This window comes from Sceloporus occidentalis, unplaced genomic scaffold (assembly GCF_023333645.1).
Source record: "Sceloporus occidentalis isolate IW3139 unplaced genomic scaffold, rSceOcc1.0.p SCAF_7, whole genome shotgun sequence".
Lineage (NCBI taxonomy): Eukaryota > Metazoa > Chordata > Lepidosauria > Squamata > Phrynosomatidae > Sceloporus > Sceloporus occidentalis.
In genome coordinates, this window is record NW_028316987.1 from 77,255,692 (window position 1) to 77,280,430 (window position 24,739).

A 24,739-nucleotide genomic window follows, 5' to 3' on the forward strand; every position below is an offset into this window, starting at 1 on the left:
ATATACAAAACAAAACTAGCTTGAAATGGGTGAAGTAGTGGTTTCTGATTTTAACCTATATCTGACAGTGCAATAAGTAGTGGGCAAGATCTTTAATGACAGCTGTCCCACATATGCAAATTCTGTCTTGAACAGGAATACCCTGATAGCGGCCTTGCAACATCCTGGTTTCCATTTGCTCAAATTGGAGCTGTGTAAAGCCACAAAAGACAAATATCTTTCTTCCCGAAAAAGAGATTTGGCCCCTGCTAACCATCTCGGGGATCTTATGGAAGACAGTGCATCTAGATCTAATTGCGATCTAATATCCATCATTTTTTATGTTTCTAGTATTGGACTTGCCACTACAGTTATAGTTCAATGCTTCCACTTTAACTGCCATAATCCCATTCTATGAGACCCTGTTATTTGTAGTTTAGGGAGGGGAATTTAGAGTTCTTAGCTGGAGAGCTGTGGATGCCTCACCAAACTACAAATGTCAGGATTCCAGTGAATGCGGCAGTGGCAATTAAACTGGAATCATAGTGCTATAATGGTATAGCGTAGAAGGGCCTTATAGTGTAGAACGGGCCCCAGTGTGTCATTGTAATTTGTTATTGTTGTTGCATGCCTTCAAGTTGTTTCTGACTTTTGGCAACCTTAATGCAACCCTATTATGGAGTTTTCTTCACAAGTGTCTTCATAGGGAATTTACCATTGCCTCCCCCTGAGTGTGTCATTGTAATGAAAACTAATATTTGCCTCCCCAGTTTTACTTGCACATCTCTGTATACACACTCATTCAGATGCACACATAGGCAACAATAAAACTGTAATTCTGTCTGTTTTTATTCTACATGAACTCATCGATTACCTTTTGCCAAGACTTTAAAATAATCTTCAAAATAACCAAGACCTCAAAATAATCAAAGATAAATGATACATTATCTGAAACACAAACAATAACCTCAGTAGCACATGAATTTATAGTGTACTCAGACAGCCAATTCTTTTCTGTTTTCTCTACCTTGCTGTCCTGCAGAAGTAAGTTACAGGTACGAAAAGCTAGATGCCATTAAACCAGTCTGTCTTTAATGGGCTACAGAAGTTTTTTCCAAGGGTACAAGTGTTGAGTGAAATCCATTTTATTATTCACTATGCTCAGAAGATGACGCGCTTATTGGCATTCATTTTGCCTGTATATAGGGCACGGCTGAATTCGTAGGAATGTTGGACTTCTGTTATTAAAAAAGGGAATAGAAGGCAAGTCTTTTTTCCTTGCTAGGCAGTTTATGTATATATCAATTAACAGCATGAGGTTTTTCTTGTTGGCTTGTAATCTGTTTGTGAGTAAAGTTGTACTTGGAGGCTTTTAACTCAGAACCAGAGGCTAGTTTTGATGTTTTTCTTTGAGGCATTCAGGCAGTGGAACACCACAGGTTACAACCTGTTTTTAAAACAGCTTGTACAGAGACACAGACCTGATGTTGTAAGTGAACTAGTGTGGTCCACACTGGTATTTCACAGCTCCACTGCTGCTGTTCACTGTTGAATAAGCCATGCCTTTTTGGTCTAACGTCTCCATTCAAAAGGAAATAAGGGTTAGTAATAATTTTATTGTGTGCTCTAAAGTAAATTAAAATATAACAGGACACCCTGGAAATTAAAATGCTGTGCTCTGTGTGTGTGTGTGTATTTAAAAAATTAAAAATTCTTCAAAAGTACATAAACTACATAAGACAATTGATGTGGTTGTGTGCCTTCAAGTTGTTTCCAATGTGGCAACCCTAGGGTGAAACTAAAAATTGGGGTTTTCTTGGCAAGACTTTTGCAGAGGAGGTTTGCCTTTGCCTTCTTCTGAGGCTGAGAGACTATTGCTTGCCCAAGGTCACCCAGTGGTTTTCCATGACTGAGTAGAAATTCGAACACTGGTCTCCAGAGGTGTAGTCCCAACACAAGTCTGCTTTATGCAGTGACTGCATCCATGTGAACCCATCAGTTTCATTCCATTTCTTCAAAATCATGACAGCCATTGGGTTTATTCAGCTTGCCATCAAGTCAGGGTGACCAGACGTCCCCTTTTTCTGGGATGTGCACTCCATTCCAGCCTTCTGTCCAGGAGGAATTCCAAAATGTTCTCCATTTTGAGCAGGACTAAGAAGCATGAATTTATATTTATATGAGTGGTTTTTTAATTTGGTCATATCCTACATTTTATATTTTGCGGTGCCTTGTCCTCCTTTGCAGTTAGGACATCTGCTTACCCTGTTATTTGTCTGGAAAGCCTTTGGTTCCCTCTGTATGTGTGCATGTGTGTGTGCCTTTAAGTCACCTATCAATTTATGGCAATCCCATTACTTTTATAGAGTTTTTTTATGCAAGGGTTACTCAGAAGTGGTTTTGCAAGTTCCTTCCTCTAAAATATAGTCTACAGTACCTGGTATTAGATGGTAGTCCCCATCTTAGTATTAACCAAGGTTGAGCCTGCTTAGCTTCTGAGATCAGACAGGTTTAAAGTATTTAGGTCCTCCCCAGCTGTAGCATATAATATTATGGACAAGGTGCTTTTTTCCTGTTGCACCAACCTTTGGAAGTAAACAGTTTTAACATTACAAAAAAATCCAAAATCTCATCCCACTAATAATGCATATCAGAAGGCAAGTACTTTCCTTTCCCAATAGAAGCAAAGTACTAAAGTCTCTGAATGCAGAGTTCATAGTATTTCCAGAACTTAACAACAAAAGCCCTAGCATCTGGATGTACCTCAATGACTACAGAAAGTTCATAGTGTAATAAATCACATAATCATCTTTTTCATTAAATGCACTAGGTAGGTTGAGATGGTACTACAGATAACTATCCTAGTTACTAATAGCAAAACCATTCCTTGTCTATGTATCCTTACATAGCCAAAACAGCATCATCTAGAGGCAAGAGGAAGGTAGCAAAAGATTTGGATGAATCCTAAGATTGGTAGAAATACCCCCCTCCAAATCTTGAATGGGGAAACTAAGGAAAATGGGTAGAGAGAAACCAAAAGGTGGGAAGCAGTGCAGATTGAATATGCTCTGTGAGCATGGCGTACCTATTGATTGTTAGTGGGGAAAATTAGAACAGGGAATGGAATGGCATATCTTGGAAGAAGACACTGCTGGTTGGCTGGAATCCTGAACAAGAGCACTCTATTCTATATCTTAACATGTTGCTGCATGTTCTCTATTCCTAGATGCACATAAACTTCATTTTTAATGTATATATGTATGGTTTAATCCACTTTGAGAGAGCCAGTATGGTTAGTGGTTTGAGCATTGGATTATGACTTTGGAGATCAGGGTTCAATTCCCTGCTCATCCATGGAACCCCCCTGGGTGAATCTTCGGTGAGTCACACAGTCTCAGTGCCAGAAAATCCTGTGATAGGACCTCCTTAGGGTCACCAAAAATCAGAAATGACATGCAAGTACATACCAACAACATAATCCACTTCACGAAGACAATTATTGTCTCCAGATGCAATAATAATACTAAAATATACCGAAGGATTTCTGAAGTGTTGCAACAATCTAATATCCACAGTACTAAAAATGATTAATCAGATTACCTCCGCAGTCCTAAACCAGGATGGCCAACTGTGAAAGGCTAGGAAGCCACATTGGTTCCCCAGAAGACCTTGAAAGGCCACACGCCTCCTGTATATCCACCTCTTGGGGGGGATCAAAATATTTCCTCCCCTAAAGATACCATGTTTTGGGGTCTTCCTGGCCTTTTTAGGGCCAGGGGAGGCTTTTGTTATCAACCTTTGCTCTTTGGCATTTTTGACACCTGGGGGCCATAAAAACAGTCCTAGGGAGCCACATGGAGTCAGCAAGTTGCATTTTGCCTACTACTGTCCTAAACCAATAGCCATAATCTTCCTCGCTTCATCTCAGAGAGAATCCTGTTTGAGGCAGATCCTGCTTGAGGCAAATACTTATCCTTTCCATGTGTAAAGAGACAAAAGTGTAGCTATAATTTTGCAAAGTGGGACAGCTTAAAAAGCAAAAGAAAGAATGTGGGACAGCTTTTTCAAAAACCAAAAAAAAAAGTGTGGGGTATATAATAGCAAGAAAAAAGTGTGAATTTGACCCCATGCCATGAGATCGGGTATGAGACCAGGAAAGGATTATTTACAAGCTTCAGCTGACATTTTCCAGCTAGAGACAGTATTTTCTGTTCCTTGAGAATTGACCTAATTCCAGTTTTTCACTTTGTAAGTTATTTATTAGGAACAGTCAAGATTGTTTCCAAAACCAGTGTCATTCTGAAGTATCCAAACAGATATTACATCCCTGACCATCATGGCAGTAAGAACAAAAAACACAAAGCTCCCAGCTTACTTGTTTTGATTAGGTGAACATATGCGGCTCTGGACTAGACCATGCTATAAAGACTGAGCACCAAACAGCTAAAGGTCTGAGCTGTGAATTAAGAAGGGTGGGGCAAATGAAGGGAAATGAAGCCCTTACGGATAGGATTCAGTGTGACGGGGAAAATATCCCATTTTCAGAATAAGCTGTCTGGCCAAGAGATGATGCTCTCAGGAATCCTCAAGAAGAATAAGGGCTGCCTTGAGTGAGACAAGATATTTGGGATAATAAATTGAGGATTAATAATACCTCAGCAGTTGCTTTTCTTCACAGTGACAGGGAAGGAGATTTTGCAGGACACTTCTAGAAATGGGTTCCAGATGGGAATGTTGGGCATACAATCCAAGACTTAATGTGATTTAGTGAAAGCTTAACCAATAAAAGTAAGGGACAGCACACATTTCAAAATCGGAATAGCATCACACTCTTGTTTTCTACCTTCTCACTTCTGCGGCTGTATTTGCTTTGGCCTTAGACAGACAGTTGCTTCAGTACATATTTCACAGAATAAAGTGCCCTAGAGAAATCATCAGGTGAAAAATAAAATGGCCAAAGAGGATTAGTTTCCGTTCTTAATGGGGTGATTAGCAGAAATGGACCCTTTTATGGTCTTATTGAAATCTGTGTGATCACCTCAACGTAAACAATATGTAACTCTCTCCTTTCAGCATTTGGATTTGTGGCTGTTCCTAAGAGCTACATTGCTTCTCTTGGAATAGGATGAAACAGAAGAGATGAAACCAGTAGAAAACCAAAGGCTTATGGAGACTTTAGCTGAGTAAATGAGCTAAATAAGCAATCGTGACATGCACGTATGATCTCTCGAGGCATTCTGCTAATATACAAACCCAATTATTTTCTATATCATTTTTCATATGATCTCTTGAGGTATCTTGCTAATAATATACAAAACCAGTTATTAAAAACATACTAAGACCACAGGTCTGGTCTCTATTCCACTCTTTTCCATCACCACAACATTCCAGATGGAGGCATTTCATCTAGACAGAAGCACTCAATCCCAATCTATGCCAGGGCTCAGACCCTTCAGCTGTTTCAGTTCCATTGGATACTCAACCATAAACTAAAACACAATGGTCATGCATCCCCGTTTATAGAAGACAACAAATGTATTCAGTTTAATCAGCTACTTGAAAACATCTTCTGTTTGAAGGGCTGCCAGTCTAATGTAAAGATAAGAAACCACCAGAAAAGGGAGCAGGAATGATCAATAGTTAGCAACTTGACAGCGGGCCGCGCAAAAAGGCAGGCAGGTCATCTGATCTAGAACTTGAAAATGTTAATTTGTTGGACTAAAAGTCTCAACATCCTCATGCCAGCACAGACATGGGATTTTGGTATCAACAACAGCAATAATGACTTACCCACCTCTCTTCAAACAGATGATGTTTTCAGGTAGATGATGACAACTCAAGGCTGGGTACAACACAGCTTAAAATACAACTAACCATTAAAAACATATGTTAAAACACATAAACATAGGATTAAAATGACCATTGCACATGAAAATCATCCAGATTTAAAAATACTGATTTAAAATTAAAAGTTTAAAATTGACTGGTAGGCTGCTGAATGAGATAGGTCTTTAATACTGTTATAAATTCAGACAGCATGTCTCTCTTGGCAGGTCATTCCACAGTCTAGGGGCAGCCAATGAAAATGATCTCTGGCTGCCAGTTGCCTATCTAGTTCTGGCCAATTGAAGTAAATGCCCCCTGGAGGACCTGACTGTACAGGGTGGATTATATGGAAGGAGGCAATCTCATAGGTAACATGGACTCAAACCATGTAGGACTTTAAAGGCAATTACCAACACTTTATACTTTGCCTGGAAACTAACTGGCAGCCAGAGGAGAGATTTTAATATTGATGCCCATATCTTCCCATGAAGTAACACTTCTGACCTCTGACCTGATCATAGTGTTTATCTCAATGGTGATATGCATTGTGTTTCTATGCATTTCTAAATATCATCTATGAGTATACACCAGGTTATGTAAATTTTATGCAAAACCATACCCACTTTGTTGTGATTCCTAAATGCCCAGCTGAAACATAGGAAGAAGGAGTAAATTATAGCCCAAAAAGGCTCTCAGCTTCTGGAGATGACATTTCTGTCTATACCCTGTAGAGTATGTAGAGTAAACCCAACTACTCTCTGAGTTCTTCAGCATGGAAGAGAAATCAATGCACACAGATATTCTCAGGCCCAACCTACAATTTTGCCAACCCTGTTCAAAATTTGATTGTAGTCATGTAGTAGGATCAGCAGTCTAGGTCTGAGATGGCAAAGTACAGAGGTGGAATTGGCAGTCTGCCTCCCCAGCCTCCCCTCCCTGAAGCAGTTAGATATTTAAAGAAAAGCCTTCCGTTGATGCAAAATTAAACTTTTAAATTCCAGTTCCTGTACAAATTAAGAAATGGAAGGTTTGGGAGCTCACAGCTGTCTCCCATCAAAATGCTGCTATCTCCCCTCAAAATAAAATCCCCATTTGGCTATTTGGCCTCCCATTTGGGCCACCGGAGGCTTCCCCCCCAAGCTGTAGCAATCTGTGAGTTTTCAAATTGGGAAGGAAGAATTTTATCTCTCCTTCCCTCAGACTACATCATTTTTCTCCCCTTAAAACAGTTTGATTTAAATAACTACTACTACTGTTACTACTACTACAACAACTACAAAGGAAGATTGGAATGAGAAACCATTGAATTAGCATATATTCACAAACTACAATCCATCAATAGTGGGTTGAACAGAGACAATGGCTTCCTGGCACGCTATACTTATTATAACACTGGTTAACACCCCAGCCTCACCAGTGCACTCTTGACCAGTTTATCACATCTCCTTTCTGGTTCCCAACCTGCACACCCCATATTCCAAAACGTTCTCCACCATTCATAAGGACATTCACCTACCCTGGCCTTAGACAACATCTTTCCTATTGCCTTTGTCCTTCAATGACCATAAATAAATCTGAACTTGTCATCGCATCACCATACCCACAAGTTTTGCATTTTTATGGCTATTCATATAGTCTGATTATCAAGGTCCTTCCTGGGCACCAGTTCACTCCATGCACCTGAGGAAGTAGACCAAGTCTATAAAAGCTTATGATACAACTTCTTTTGCACAAGTCACCTCAAAGGTGCTTCAAGATCTCTTTGCATAATAACAATTAGTAGTAGTAGTAGCAGCTGTTACAAACCATTTTGTGCTGAGTTCCTTCAGGTGAGAGAATAGTAACTGACCCTATCCGTACTATAAATGCATAAAAACGAAATGAACATGATAAAGTGACTATGACAACAAGATTTAGCCCTGTACTGTCTGTCTCATCTATATGAGTGCAGAGAAACTTTTTCTATTTGAAAGTTAATTCCATCTTAAGAAGAATCTTGACTTAATTCCAGCTTGAGGAGGATCTCTTCTAGCTTGAGGAGGATCTTGAGAAGGATCTACACTTTCCAGAGTAGGAAGACCCAAGTGCCCAGACTGAGGCCAAATAGAATTTTTATTACTTTGAACATTTCCCCATCAAATGTGCAAAGCATAGTTCTAATCCATGCATTTCTGCTCAGACGTAAGCCCCTCATTTAAGCTTCCTGGACTGGAAAGCATAGCTCAGATCCATGCAACAGGTTCCCAGCTTGCAAGACCTACTGTAGTTCAACAGATGCTTGGGCTTCATATTGCCTCTCATCTCCAGTCATTTGTCTGGGAGTGATAGTTCAAAAGAACAACAGGCTCAGAGATTCTGGGAGCTATAAAGTCTGCTATTGCCTGTCATTCATGAATACTTATCTCTGGGCCTCCAAATATTTTTCACCCATCAGGTTTAAGGATTATGGGACCTAACTGGAGAGCCCAAATGAAATGAGAGCACTGCTTGCTGAAGGATGCAATACCTCTAGAAAGCAATTGGAAGAAAGGAAGCAATTTGGTTAGACTAGTGGTTCTCACTGTTTGACCCTCCAGACATATTAGACTCTGGCACTCTGATCACTGGCCACATTGACTGGATCTCTGGGGAGCTGAAGTCCAAAATATCTGGAGGACCAAAGGTTTAGAGCAGGGGTAGGCAACCTTTTTGAGCCGGGGGCCGGGTTGCTGTCCCTCAGACAACTGGGGGGGCCGAAGCCGGGGGATGGAGCTTCCACCCTCCGAGGGTGGGGCCGCATGCCAGGGGTGGAGCTTTCACCCTCTGGGGGCGGGCCCGCATGCCAGGGGTGGAGCTTCCACCCTCCGGGGCGGAGCCACATGCCAGGGGCGGAGCTTCCACCCTCCGAAGGCCAGGCCTCCTTCTCTTTGCCAGCCCCTGACGGGGCCCCAGGCCCTGTCAGAGGCTGGGAAAGAGCCGGCGGGGGCCGCCAGCGCTGGAGGCCTCCCCCTCTTTGCCGCTGGAGGCCTCCCCCTCTTTGCCGCCGGAGCCCTCCTGGGGGGCCCCAGCAACGGCACAGGGCCTCCAAGAGGCCCGCTGCCGCCACCGGACCCCTCCTGGGGGCCCCCAGCAACGGCATAGGGCCTCCAAGAGGCCCGCTGCCGCCGCCGGAACCCTCCTGGGGGACCCCAGCAATGGCATCGGGCCTCCCAGAGGCCCGCTGCCGCCGCCGGAGCCCTCCTGGGCATCATTCTCAGCCAGCATGGCCAATGGGAGCAACCAGGTTGAAGGAAGCTGACCTGTCCCTAGGAACTTAGTTTTGTAAAAAGTGCAGCTGGGCTGTTTGTGTTATTTTGCTGTCTCAGACAACAGTGATCAATAGTTGTTGTTTTCAAGAAATACCTCCTTACAGAAGTCCTTGTAATGGGGATGGACCAGAACTTTAATGAATGAAGAGGTCAGGAGAAAGGAATGTCTCCCTCCCCACCAACCATCTTTAAGGCGAATGCTGGAGCCACGTGAAACGAACAGGGACTCTGCCCCCCCCCCCCCCTTGAATGACACTTGTATCATTCAGGGAGGCTGTAAAATTGTGCAACAGCAACCACAAGAGTTCACTGATGACAACATCAACATTTATTTCAACTAAGAAAACAGGTTCTAAAATAAGCCAGACTGGATGCAGTTCAGTTAAATACAAGTCCAGCTACTGAGAAGGCAAACGTCTATTGCAGCTGTATCTGGTTTCCGTCACCATACTGATCATATTATGTCAGCAGTCAAGAAAAATATAAAGAAGTTATGCTTTAAAGCCAAGGCAGATTCCCTCCCTCCCACCCGCACTAACACCCTCAGCTTGGATGACAAATGGAAGCTGTTGAAGAAGGAAGTGAAAAACAAGGGTACAGGTCTGATTCAACATCCCTCTCTATTAGGTGGCCAAATTACAGAACAAAAGATTCCCTTTTATCAACATTGTTTTTATTGTTTAACCAGAGCAGAACTATGTGTTACAATACGTGTCTTCCTGCATAGTGTACATTCTGATACTGTTCATTCGGCCAATTTTCTGGTATTTTTCTCAAAGCCTCTGCCATGGATATTCCAATCATCCATATGGGTACGTTTACTCCTTGCTTTTTTTCCATTTCCTTTTCTGGTAATAACTTTTCTAAATCAAGCTTTTTAGCTGAACAACTGGAGCCATTCTAGCCATGCTGAAGGAGCCGACGCCTTCCAGGTTTGGCAATTACATATTTTATTGTTGGAAGAACCAAATCTAATGGTTTCCTTTTTCTTCAATTAGGAGTTTATATAGCACTAGAGGGTTACTCCCAGACTCTTTCATGGGATGCTCAATAATGCATTGAAGACTTGGAGATGAATTTATTTTAACGTTTCTTACTTGCTGAATACTGGTGTTCCAAAAAGTCATGTGATCAGTTTCCAGAAAGTTATTTATTCTGATTTATTTAAAATGGTGACATTGGAGGCTTAGCAATAAAATGGGTTTACAGGCATTATTGCCAGATAGTAACAGTATCCTTCTTATATTCGTAACATAAGATTAGACTCTCATTGTTGATACTTTATAGGATGGAACTGAAAAAATATATGTAAGTACAATAATGCGATGCAAAATATATAAAATTTTGTTGCTGTGGGCTGCTTACTCATTATGATGTCCATTAGGACAGAATGTTTACTGAATATCTTAGGATGATGTACAAATGCACATTTATCAATTGGTGATAATCGATGATACTGAATGATGACAAGTAAATGAACCATCATAGGAAAAATGCCAACAATATCAATACCAATACAACACAATATTGTTCAAAGGAGGTCATTCCCTCATTCACCTAAATGTCTTCAAACACTGAGTGAAAGCAAATCAAGTATATTATAGACACACAACACAAACATGTAATAAAACTTTTTATAACTGTAGAACCTAGTCTTTTTGTACAATCTACTATCTAGGTACAATTCAGTGATCACACAGTTCCACAGCCTCCCACAACCTGGTTCTTTACTTTCATGTGTTAGACTACAACTACTACAATATTGTGTCCAGTTCTGGGCACCACAGTTCAAAAAGGATATTGAGAAACTGGAGTATGTCCAAAGGAGAGCGACTAAAATGGTGAAGGGTCTGGAAACCATGTCCTATGAGGAATGACTCAGGGAGCTGGGGATGTTTAGCCTGGAGAAAAGAAGGTTAAGAGGTGATATGATAGCCCTGTTTAAATTCTTGAAGGGATGTCATATTGAGGAGGGAGCAAGCTTGTTTTCTGCTGATACAGAGAACAGGATCCAGAACAATGGATGCAAGCTCCAGGAAAAGAGATTCCACCTCAACATTAGGAGGAACTTCCTGACAGTAAGGGCCGTTTGACAGTGGAACACACTCCCTCGGAGTGTGGTGGAGTCTCCTTCTTTGGAGGTCTTCAGAGACTGGATGGCCATCTGTCGGGGATGCTTTGATTGAGATTTCCTGCATGACAGGGGGTTGGACTGGATGACCTTTGTGGTCTCTTACAACTCTACGATTCTATGATTCCCATTGTAATCCACTGGCAACAGCAGCATTGCTGTGGGTAATGGGAATTGTAGTACAGAACGTCTGGAGGGTGCTGTGATGTATAGGGATGTAGCAGCATGGTCCAACAGAAAGAAAGCAAAAACAAAATCTGTTAGGTAAAACAGAAAGTGTTATTCATTGTGCATAGTGCAGAGGTATGGGGAAGGACTTGTGCTAGCTAGAGGCCTGGAAGTATAAACCTTTATTTGGGGTGATTTCTTTCATGTTGAGGGGCTTCTAGGGATGCAGCCCACGGGACACTGGATTCCCATCTCGACTTAGTACTTGGATGGTAGGCTGAACACATAAGTACACAAAGGCCTTGGTGGGCCTCCCCTCTATTTCTATTATAATCTCTATTTAAATTAAAGTAGCTATTTAAAGAGTTCTCCCTGAACTCTCCCTAGAAGCCAAGATGTCTAAACTGTAGCTGTTATACTTTGAGTATATCATGAGAAGACATGATTCACTAGAAAAGACAATAAAGCTTGGTAACGTAGAAGGCAGTAGGAAAAAAGGATAGACTCAACCAAAGAAGCTACAGCCCTAAGACCAGTGGAGGCCACGATCACATGGAGATCCCTTATTCATAGGATCTCTCATTCATAGGGTCATCAGAAGTCAAAGCTGACTTGATGGCAGTTAACAACAAAGCTACTGAACTAGGACTCTGGGAGTCCAGGATTGAAATTCCTGCTCAGCCACTGAAACTCACTGGTTACCCTTTAGTAAGTTCCACTCTGTCAGTCAAAGTCTAAGACCACAAGCAGAATTACACACCTCATCTGAATAAATGTTTGCAAGAAAACCCTAGGGTAGGGTCAGCATGCACTGGAGTCAGCTTAAAGATGACTACAACTAACAAGTTATTTCTAAGCACACACTTACAACTAGAAATGAATAGAAATAAATGTAATGCAAATCAGTACATTCTCATTTGCAGATGCATAAAAGATGCACTCTAACTGGGGAGGCAAATCTCTAGCATCAATACCAGTTATTATAGCTACACATTGAGTCCCTATATCACTGCCTTGAGTCCCTATATTGGGAGAAAGGCGGGATATAAGAAAATCATCATCATCATCATCATCATCATCATCATCATCATCATCATCATCATCATCATCATCTTAGAAAGCTTAGAAATGCAGTGCCAGCCATGGTGAACATAAGAAAAATTATAGTCCATTATTGTGGTAATAAATACCTTCATTAGGCCAAACCAAAATTCTTTATCAGCTTTTTAAAGCATACACGGAAGGGCAGAGAAAAAATTATATTACGTTCATGCAGTATACATGTTGCTCTGAGGTGGCATAGGGAGCAATGGTCTGGAAATTATCTAAGAAGGGTTATCAGGCCATACTATCAATAGCTGTGCACTGACTGGAGACAAGGACAGTAATAGAAAAACAGTAAAACCTGGCCCTCCATTTGAAAATGTATAGCACTCTCCTTGGAAACTTTAACCTGTCCCTGTCCACTATGAGGCTCAAAAGTGCTTTTGCAGGAAGAATATAGTTTTGAGAGTCAGGATGGTTTGTAGTACCTCTCCTGATACACTGTACTGTATGTGTATTTATTTATACTTTATACTTTACTCTTCAGCCACAAAGGCTCTCCGAGTGGCTTAAAGGTAAAGATAAAGGTTTCCCCTTTGACAAGGTTATCTAGTTGTGTAGGGGGCATCTCCGTTACTAAGCCAAGGGAACCAGTGTTGTCAAAGATGACTCCGTGGTCATGTGGCCAGCATGATTAAATGCTGTGGTGCATAGAACACTGTTACCTTCTCACCAAAGTGGTACCTAATTATCTTCTTACACTTTTATATGCTTTCAAATTGCTAGGTTGGCAGAAGCTGGGACTAGTGATGGAAGCTCACTCTGTCATGCGGCTCTTGGGTATCAAACTTTACAGTTCCCTGCCCTCAGACTTACAATCTAAAAGGGCATAACACAAAAGGAAAATGAAATGGTAGTTGAGAAGGGGATCAAGTCCAGCAGATACTGCCTGTTCTACTCTCCCTCCAAGGCGAGGGTGGTGGCAGTTGTACTGGAGGAGAGTTCTCTATCTGTTTCTAGGCCTAGGCATGGTGGAGCTTTGCCTGCCTCTTCTTCTCTCCCTCCAAGGCCAGGGTGGTAGCAGTTAAGAGGGAGGGAGGACCTTTCATCTGTCTCTGGGCCCACACATGATGGAGCTGTTCTGCTCACCCTGAGGCTGAAAATTTCCCATTTAAAAAGTCAGATAGCCGTTGGAAATTATATACTCATGTGATAGATTAAAGACTGGGTTGCAGGCAGAAGTCACACTGTAAAGGATATTTGGGTAGCAGTTCCTTGCCTACTCCAGTTGGATCAAGCGTTTGGTGTGCTTTCAGGACAAGGGAGAGGTTGAACACAAGATAGAAAATCCTCTTGCAGGGCAGGAAAGTGGAACATTTCTTCCACCTGAGGTCGGCATTATCTTGACTGAAACTTCTAGGAACAGTATTCCAGCAATGAGCCACACCTAAAATCAGCTAGGGCCACAACTCTGAATGGGTGACCCCAGAACCAAAAGTTTTCTAAGTAGGTAGGATAATGACAGCCCTGTATAGAACCAGACCAAGGTCTATAATCTCTGCACCTCTGCTATAGGGTAATATGAACATTTATTTTCATAGAAGAAAAACTGGAATGGCATAGTATGTATAGATGTATGTGTTCTAATACTTGTGTCAAAACAAGCCTGGATTTTTGTGATTTTAACTTGGATGAGGCATACTTCCCTGTTCTGACAGATAATGTCTGTTCTCCAACAACCTAATGGCTGCTGCAAGTAGCCTTTAGGATTTACAGCAAGACACTGATACAGGCAGAACTTCTAAGAGTCATGTAAATCTTACCAAATCTGGAGGAATTTACTGTCAAGTTTTGCAAGCTCAAAGTGTTCTTTCAGTGGGCATAAATCATGACTCAACCTGGCCATCAATGCCATCTATGACAAAGATGCCAATTTTAAAACAGTTACACCAATGCCTGGGGCCAAAATTAGGTCAGCTCTCCTTTGTATATCCAGACAGAGAGCGTATGCTGCTATTTTGGGAGAACTGTCAGCTGCTGTTGTATTTAATTAGATTTGTAAGAAGTGGGAACGCTTGTGCATGTGCACGCAGAAGGAAACACATCAAAACCATTGAAAGTGCAGCCACTACTTTGCATTAAAAGCTGGACTAAAAAAATTGAGTGATTACTGCCCCACCTTTAACTCCATCAAAGAAAACCATCCCATAGTGAGTGCAGCTGATTTAGTATCTTTAAATTTTGAAGACACTTTTATGAATTGGCCTCTTGGGGTTATGCTAGATGTTACTTGCGTGTACAAGGAACATTGTGTTGGTTTTAGCTTTTAAAGTGGAAAACCAGGTTCAGAAGTGAAAGTCAGGGGGAGAGCTTTAACTAGGCTTGCTGGGTATCCTCTTCTTTCCAAGAACAGTATCATAACAAGACTGAGACCAACCTGGCAAAATAAAATAAATTAAATAAAAAATGGTTTGAACTGTAATTCCCAGAACACCCCAGCCATCCAGGCTATGCTGGCAGAGGGATTCTGGGTGCTGTACTCCAAAAATGTTATTTTTTCCAAGTTGTGGCCCAATGCCACCTCTATGCTTGGTGGCAATTCATGTCAATTTGGCAAGTACAAACTCCTCCTACCTTTTCCATCTGTTTCAGCATCCTGTGCCTTGGATTTTTCATTTGGAAACTTGGGGACAGGGCCTGTGCTTCTTTTTGATGCAAGCCACTTTAGCAGACAATTGTAAAAATAAAAAAGCCATAAAATATGATGTTGATTAATAACAACAATAACATATTTCTTACTTACATCTTCTTAAGGCTCAAGAGGCAGTACAACACAAATTAAAATAAATATGTAACTAAACACATATGCCCATAATATTCCTATCCCATTCCACTGGGAAAGGTGGAGGATGCAGCACTGGGGAGCACATGGGTAGGAATGGGAAACTCCTGTTTGGGTAGCCCTCTCTTCTTGTCCAAGGACTTAGGACAAAGGAAAAGTGATTTGATTATTGGACTAGGACCTGGGGAGAGCAGGGTTCAAATCCCCACTTGGCCATGGAAACCTACTGAGTGATCTTGGGCAAATCACTCTCTCAGCCTCAGAAGAAGGCAAGAACAAACTCCTCTGAACTAATTCTGGCAAGAAAACTCTGTGATAGGATGGCCATAAATCAGAAATGACTTGAAGGCACACAACTAAAACAAAGCCAGTAGTTTAGAATGAATTAAACCAGACTGGATCTAAGGAGTGCTGTTGCTGCTTCTTTTTAAAGCACTGCAATCAGCTTAGGGAAAAAAAGAAGCATTAGACAAGTGTTTGTGTGTGTAGTCCTTCAGATATTCTTGAACTCGAACTCCCCTCACTCATAAAATAAATGACTGATGGTCAATGATGAACATCTGGCAGGCCTTCAACAGTTTCCTCAGTTCATGATCCAAATCAGTATCTTTTCATTCTGTGGTAAACACGCCTGCAGTAGTTGGCATACATGCCCACTTAGCTGTGTTGTTGATCTTCAAGAATCATTATTTGGGACAGTCATTACATTTAAAGTTGATTTAAAGAAACTTTATCCAGAGTTAGTTTTCCATATTAAAACCCTTGCATCATTCATCTAAGAGAGCCTGATATTTTCCAAAGACCATGAGGGAAAAGCCACTGATGTCCAAGAAACAAAATGTCTCAGTTAAAGTCTGATTTGTTACAGAAGTTTCTTGCCCAAAACATTTGCTAACCTTAATTATGTGTTTTATTTTTGTTATGTTTTTAAAAACCCAATATAAATTATTTGACAGAAATATCTGAAGAACACCTGATCATATTTTCATCTGTTGTACTTTGAAGCTATATATATATAAAAAGAAAAACACACACTTGAGTATCAATGATTTATGATGCCACCTTGGCGTTTCTTCTCATATATATCCCTACATGCGTCTGCTGCACTTTGCTTCTCCCCAATATAAAGTGTAATATAACAAGCATACAGGTGTAAGTGCACTATTAAAGTGTTCATATCACCTTTGAAAAACAGATCACTAACATTTAGGACAACAGCCACCCTACCTCTTGTTAATATCTACATTCATACCAAAAGAATTGCACAATGATTAAAAAAAGCAAAACAAAAAGATTGCCAGCTGCACAAGCATTCTGAAGCTCTCCTGACATAAAGAGTCTGCCTTATGCATTATAGACAAGCATATAAAAAGGTTTTGTGGTAGTTTAACAAAAAGAATATCCAGGTGGCTTTTAAACTAGAATATAACAAAGGATGGGGTTTCGAGAAATATAAGAAAGAAGCAAACAAGTTGAAAAGTCCAGTAGAAGGATCTTAAAAACACATAAGAATAGAGAGAATTGCCAGTGATTCATTGTGAGGTGAGCAAGGCACATCAGATCATTTCTGCTGGGTTTCTTCCCCCCTTCTGCTGTCTTGCCACAAGTGCCCACAAGCACCATATAAAGCAACCTACTGGCAATCTCATAATGCATCTATTCAGACCTCAAACAAAAACAAACAAAAAACAAAACATTACATTGCATTGCATGAATTATGGATATTTTCTGGTCTGAGTGAGAATCCCAGTATATTGCAAGACAGAGATACATGAAAAAACCTTTTACCTTTTATGGTGGAGTTATTTCTTGACCCCAGTGAACTCTGTTATCCTCCCAACAGAAGAAAATGTGATTTTCCAGTTGGCAATTTGAGAATGTTACCTATGTTTAGTTCCATCTGTAGCAAAATGTGGCTGGAGTAGCCTGTAAAGTTCCATGTGTGTGACAATTAATAAATTGGTAAGATTACAGCACAAAATGCTAAGCTAGAAACTGAAGAGTTCCAATTTTTAAAATTTCTGAAAATTGGCCTTTTTAAACAGATTGATGCTGAGACCATAATCAAGAGTGTGCACTACCTGCAAATGTTTATGCTGAGGGCTCTCTTTCAGCATATTCTCCCCATGCAGATAATCAGAAACCATTATGCTATATGCTTTTAGGGGAGTGGGCATCTCTAACTCAACCATAATAGCTTGGGTCCTTTACATAACAATTGCCACGATTCCTGTAAGCAGTCATAATACCTGATGTCAAGGAGTCTTCTACTGGTAAACTGAGATGTTCAATTTCTACACCAAGAGCCAGGGTGGTGTAGCGGTTTGAGCATTGGACTATGACTCTGAAGACCAAGGTTGAAATCCCCTCAGCCATGGAAGCCCACTGGGACCTTGGGCAAGTCACATTCTCAGACTCCAAACAAATGTTTCCAAAAATCCTCCTATGGTAGGGTCACTGTAAGTTGGAAACAACTTGAAGGTACACAACACTAACAACAACTATTTCTATAACAAATTCTTCCCAAGGAAGGAAATTGGCACCAGCCACATCAGACCTAACGGCCCTGTTGCTCCACAGTGGGTGAGACAAAACTACCATGAGCCCCATGGAAAAGTGTTTTGGTTTAGTTTGCTCACTGATATATATATAACCGGGAGGTCTGCTGTGGCTGAATATAGCCTATCTCCAAATTACTACACCTCTTCCATTGCCTTTAGGTACAGGAATTGTTCTCTCTATGCACATGCATGTCAAAGGCATGCATGTTTTAAATGTTAGTACATACAAAAACCACGTCAGACAATGTGGCTTTTCCTACACACTATTAGTCCTCCAAAATCCTTTCTCCTTAAGCTGAATGGGAAAGGTAGATGTGAAATTCCATTAAATTTATATTCTGACCTTGATTATATAGATTCCTGTCCTCACCACGAACTGCTAGGGAAGTCAGGCTGATAAATTATTGCTGGCCAAGTGTCACCCAGTGAATTTTGTGGCTAAAAGATTTGAATCTCCTCAGTATTGATCTCACACACTAATCCCGACATTAGCTCTCATGAATTTCCCCCCCTTACCAATGTGGTTCACTTCTTAACCATGTTTCAATGTTTCTATTTGAGCAAGAAAAAAGATTTAATGCCTTCATATTTTCATTAAATCAGCTCTTTTAGATTATGAGAAACCAGAAGACAGATGCCTAACTTGTTACTCATAGAGAACATCCTTCTAGTTCCTAATAGGTTCAGTTACCTTTTATCAAACCAGAATATTTCATTGGATCCATTTAAAGTCAGAGAACAACTATATTGATCTCTGCAAAATTTCATTGTAACCTGAGGTTGGAAATATGTTTTGCAGCCTTGGTTTCATCAGTTTCTCCCAGTTCCAGCAACATAAGGAAAGGCACTGTGTTTGAATATATAAAATTCTAAGTTTCCTGAGATGTGTGAATGTTCTACTTGTATAAGACATACATCTTTGCCAGCCTATAACTTCATTGCTCTGCTGTGAAGAAAAATGCTATGCTCCTTCAATTAGCCAAGAAAGAAACTCTTGTAGGTATGTTTCTTTCAAGGAAACAAAAATATGAACATTCCTGAAAACTGCAACTGGAAAAAGTTTTGTGTAACTGCACATACATGCATTTTAAAGGACAGTTAACCATTATTTAGTTGAAGCAGATATATTAAGTTAGTACCCTTATAAAAGAGTAAAAACACCAAACAAACCCTTTTTCAAGCAGCACATTTAAGAGGTATATGGAACCACCAATAAAGCCACCCTCAGAAGCGAATATTCCAACTCAATAGCGTCACAACAAAAATTGTGAAAATTATCTATTAAAGTTTCCCATTTTAAACAGCTGTAAAATAATTCTTCCGTCTTCTGTACTGCCATCATCCCAGAGATTATCTAAAATGGCTATGAAAAAGAATCTCTTTTTTTGGGACCGGGGGGGGGGGGGGGGCTTTATTTTTTAGCACTAAAAGTAGTGTGACCTTTTGCATGAGTGATTAATGGGAGACACCTTAATTTCAAGGAGGTTGTGCAGACCATCCCTAAGAGGCAGCCTGCAGCCACCTCCAGCCACGCCAGATTGGGACCATGGGAACAGTGCGGCGCAGCTCTGATTTGGCCTTTCCAGGGCGCAATAGCTGTGGCACCATGGCTTTAAGGTGCTCCTTTGGTGCTGTGATGTCACATGCCGTGGCTATTGTGCCCTTTCCAGGGCGCAAAATGGAGCCTTTTTGTAGTTCCTTTTTGTGCCCTGGAAAGGCCAGATCGGGGCCGTGGCATGCGTGGGGGTGGAGTCGGGGCACGCACTGTATGGACGCCACACACTGACTCTGCCCCCAGGCAAATTTGTTCCATTGATCTGACTGGGTTCTACAGTCGCCACTCTGTTTTCGCAGAAGATCCTTTCCAGACCCCTGCCGTGAAAATGAAAAATTGCCAATATTGGAGTCCCTATTGACTCCAATGGTGGCACGCTCCTGTCCGCGCCTCAGGCGCACACCCCATTGTGTTCCCATCTGTTTGCCCCTTGCATATTTTTAAGGGATGTGGACTCCAAGTCCACAAAAAAAGAGGGGCAACTGTAATTGCAAATAGCAATCTAAATCCAATGTAGTAGGGGAAAACCCCGAAAAAAACTTTTCTTCACACAAACAATTCAGTGAGGCAGAGAGCACAATAACTAAGAATCTGGGCTACAAACTATCAACTTATACCTAGTTAAAATATGCTGAGTAGGAAATTGATGATAAAATAGTCTGTACCCCAACAGACTGAAGCCGAGGAACATAGTTTTAGCATACCCAAAGTTAAAAAAACAAACCTGATTTAGAAACTGAAAACTAGCATATAAATGAAAGTCCTAGGTGCTGGTTAAAACCAGTACACAAGTTTATGTGGTTTTGTTCACACTGTTAACTTTGAATTAAGGTCCATCTATATTCCTGCTAGGTTCATTGGCATAAAACCAATTGCCAGCCCCAAATAGAATATGTCAATCACTGAATGATAGAACATCTATGTAAACTTCATTGATCTGTGGGCTCACTTTGACTGGGACTAGCAAAAAAGATTCCACCTATACATTAAGAACTTTCTCATGGTTCTTTGGGGGTTTTCAACAGAGGCTGAGCAGCCAACTACTAGGAGTGCTTTGACTGTGTCTTCCTGCATGGCAAGGGGTTGGACTGGATGTGGTCTTTTCCAACTATGATTCTATAGATTGGCTTTAAACCTTACTCTTTCCTCAGCATGGAAATATGGGTGATAATGAAAAACAATATTAAACAATAGAGCAAGTTAAAGATTTGTGTCATGGTTATAAAGGCACACAGTAGCGTAGAGATCTACTGTTCTATGGCATGACTGGCATAATGAGGTTTTGACATCACTGTGCTACATATTTGATGTTCTTTTTGTTGCCTGTTTTATTGAACCATTTCCTGTATTGCTATGTATTTTATATGTATTATCCTATTATTTCTTAGATTGTACACCATAGGCAGGTTTATACTTATATATTTATTGTTTTTATGTACAGTGCTGTGCAAATCTACAGTGCTATATAAATAATAATAATAATAATAATAACAACACAGTCCAGTGTTTTTCAACAAAAGCATTTTTCCTGCAGCAAAACTACTGCTTTAGTTGAGACATTCGTTATTTCATTAACATTACTTATTTGATGCCAGCTAATGTAAGTACAATACCTTTTCACCATTTTTATTAAGATGACTACTGTAATCTGTGTTCCATATATGTGCTTTACAAAATGTATGTGCTTTACAAAAGTAGATTTTTGAGAAATAATTTATTGATTGAAGATGATGAAGTTGTATTTCAGGCACATCATCAGTAACAGAATTCATGTAAATATGTAATATTGCTCTGAATCCAACAGTATAAAAATTCAACATTTGTTTTACAACGACAAAACAGCAACAATTCAGTAAGGTTATCGGTATTTAAAACATGAGAACACAGTTGTCAAAATCATGCCATAAAATTTCAAGAGGCTGAAAAACATAAGAGTATTACCTTTAGCCCAAAAACTGACTTCAGGTCTCTTTCTTTTGTTTTTCTTTTTCGCAAATGTCCCATGCAATATATATCCCAAAGTGCCAAACAGTTCCTATGTACGTGCATAGAGCATTCCACCACACTGATGAGAACAGATAGTTCCTACATATACAAATGTCTATGAACAATGGAGCTCTTGAACTGGGGCGAGTGTGCTCTTATCAAAACGGGGGTGTTTAAAGCCAATGCAGACTTGAACAACTGCTTTGAAGATAGCAAGATGGTAATACCCATTTCCCACAAAGAACAAGGCAATGTTACACACATAATAAGTCTCAATTATTGCTAGCAAGACCACAATTTTAAAATGCTACTTTTTAGGTAGCAGTCACTGGTGAAGCAACATCACTGATACCAGAGATTCTCTGAGCTGCCATAACATTTGATATCTAAAGAATAAATGTTATCTTGTACTCAACACATACTTCAAAAGAATAGGCTCTTACACAAAAACATACAAGCAAACATAATTTATAAGAAACACTTTGGATCCTCTTGTATTCAAAGTTTAGACCTTAGTAGATAACCAGACAGTTTTGAGCTCTGGTTCTCACTGTGTCCACAGAAGATCAGTGATACTTAGTACCTGACAATAAAACCCCCACAGTGATTTATTCAGAGTGGTATTTTAAAAATCGAACATTTATTTGTAAAATTGTTTTTCCAGTTTAGTTATTTCTCAAGCAATTAAATGTAACTGAAGTGAAACTATGTTCCGTTCATCAAAACAATACCACCAGGACAAGTCCTGAACAAAGTTAAAACATTAAAAATTCATTATAGTATGAGCTTTTGTGGGCTATAGTCCACAAAAGCTCATGCCATAATAAATGAGTTCATTTTTTAAAGTGCCACAAGACTTTGTTGGTTTTGCAGGAAGAAACAAACACAGCTGCCTCTTAGGAAATTAGTAAAACCTGAGACACTCCAAATTAGTATGTGAATGTTCAGTGCCAGGCTACAGGATGCATCAAAGTATCATAAATGTCTCAAGACACAATGTTTTAGTTGTTGGCACTTTCCTTGCATTACACAATTTTAAAGCAGAAATGCAGTGAACCAAAAAGCCAATCATCTATTTAGGCTACATTTGCAAAGACCCAGTGGTTTATCGGTATCTAAACTAAAATATTTACAAGGAATGTTGAATTTATAAAGGCAATGTTTCAAATCACAGACACCTACAGATCTGTTTAATAAATGATCACACTGACAAGAAATTCAAAAAAATTAATATCCCTTCTCCCTTCTTTTCATAAATATATATAGTCTCACTAAATTCTTTTGCCTTTAAATAAGACAGTTAACTCCTTTATATGTTAACATAAAATAACTGGCTTCCTGTTTGCATGCCAAGGCTGTGATGCATCATCATCACATGCTATCAGTAAGACAGATTCACTTGCACAGAAATGTCTCTCTATTTACTAATATACTTTGTGTCGAGGGGAAATCAAGAGACATCAAAATGCTTTCTTCATTCCAACTACGTTCTTCATTGCAGAGAATGCAATTTGAGGTTTCAGCTGTATGTGATTATTATAAAATAAGTGAGCAACATGGTTTAATTACAAGTTTTTACATTTTAAAAATAGCTTCTGGATTTTCTCAAAGGCTGTTTTAGAAAGGTATATATATTAAACAATGAAGCAATCATATGAATAAAAACTAGTCACAAAAAGTGTCTCTAACACAAGTGCTACACCTCCAACATCTCAGCTTAACACCTTACATAAGACTAACTGTAGCCAATCCAAGTTACAGTCTTAGAGGTCTTACATTTTTTGACTCCCATCAAAGGGAGTATGCAGGATGAAGACTATTATTGCTGATAAAATTTAAGTAATTTTTCTGCTGAAGTTCTACTCGCTTGCGTGGTAAATCAGTCCCAATGTGGAAGACAAGTTCATACTCCACCATCACCCACATCCACACTGATAATTCATACTGGACATAATTCAGTCTCTTTAAAAACCTGTATTCTAATGAAATAAATGTTTGTCTCCCCATTTTGAAGTGTTAACCCTCAATTATGTCTTATATCAAAAATGTATACCAACACTGATCTCAGACCTTTAATAGCTCCTGAATTAAAGGAATTTCCCCACTGCAAATACAAATTGCTAATAAAACATGGTATCATCAAAACTGAGGATGCATTTAACTCAATCTGGTAAAAATAAGGCTTCACTGTGATCTTCTGCCTCCAAAATCCTATTTCCAAACTGGAAGATTTATACATAGAAAAGTTAAGATCAACATTCCACGGCACCAAGTTTGTAAATACATCTGTCTGTCAAAGCTAGAAATGGTTCGCACCAACAAATGTTCATTTAGATCCAACTAAGTACCTTATTAAAACATTCTGAAATCTTTATTTGTTTAATGTTATGAATGCACCCAACTGACTGGAACCCAAAATGCTTCTCTCTCCAGTTTGTCAAAGGCTGTTTTCAATTCGTTATAAGCTGTAGTAAGATCATCATTTACTATAACTTGGTCAAAAAGATGGCTGTATTGGCTTTCCATAATCTGTGCAGATTTAATCATTTCTTGAAAGTCTTCTTCCTAAAATGGAGAGAAGCAATCAGACAAAAGTAAAAACAAGGGAATCCATGTAACTACAAAACTCATAGGGAATCAAGAATTCAATGATATTGATGTATTCTACTTGTGCAAGAGGAAGCTAACAATATTCCACATTACCTCCCACCCCCCAAACTGTTCTGGAGACTTTGCCAATCATCATTTTACAATGGGTAAAGCTGGGGGAAATCTACACCTCTTGCCTGTCTTTAGACTATGCCTACATTGTTAGCTTGTTAAAAAGGAATGAAAGGTATGTTTATCACAAAATTTACATACATCTTAATTTCACATCATTTGTAACTGTTTACAAAGTGTCATTTTGCCCACCTTCCAAGCTTTCCCCCATCTGCTTATCAGCACTGTGAGATACTGACAGATAATTAAAGAAATGCCTGTATGTTAGAAAAGCACTGGAAAAATGAGTTTAAGCTGTTTATATTAATGATGTACTGACCAAATGCATTACCTAAGAGTCAGCCTGCTATTAGCAAGGGATTTACTAGAACACAGTCTGTATTTTTGGAAGTTTGGTAAGAATCCAAAGAATCATTCCTTTTGGATTCCAGGGTCTTACTAGGCCTCATTCAGTAGATTTATATTCATGTTTTTGGAGACACAGAATTTAATTATATAAAATTAAGACAGAAAATCTTAAGAGGAGCATACTCCCAAGGCTGCATTACACTTTTTCAAATTAAGGAACTATTTGTGCATTCAGCAGATCACTCTTGAGAAGTCTCAGTAATCCAGTATTCAAATTAATGAATTTTCAGA

General features: G+C 39.8%; 1 protein-coding gene across 2 annotated transcripts in view; it reads right to left on the minus strand.

The window, feature by feature from the left end:
- Positions 1-21,145: 21,145 nt before the first annotated feature.
- Positions 21,146-24,739, minus strand: part of LOC149309996 (MAGUK p55 subfamily member 7) — a 102,083-nt gene continuing 98,489 nt past the window's right edge. For both annotated transcript variants that reach the window (XM_089533441.1, XM_089533440.1), the window contains one exon: positions 21,146-23,944. In XM_089533441.1, the coding sequence (XP_089389567.1) occupies positions 23,765-23,944 (180 nt within the window). In that variant the 3' untranslated portion in view covers positions 21,146-23,764. The remainder of the gene's footprint in view (positions 23,945-24,739) is intronic.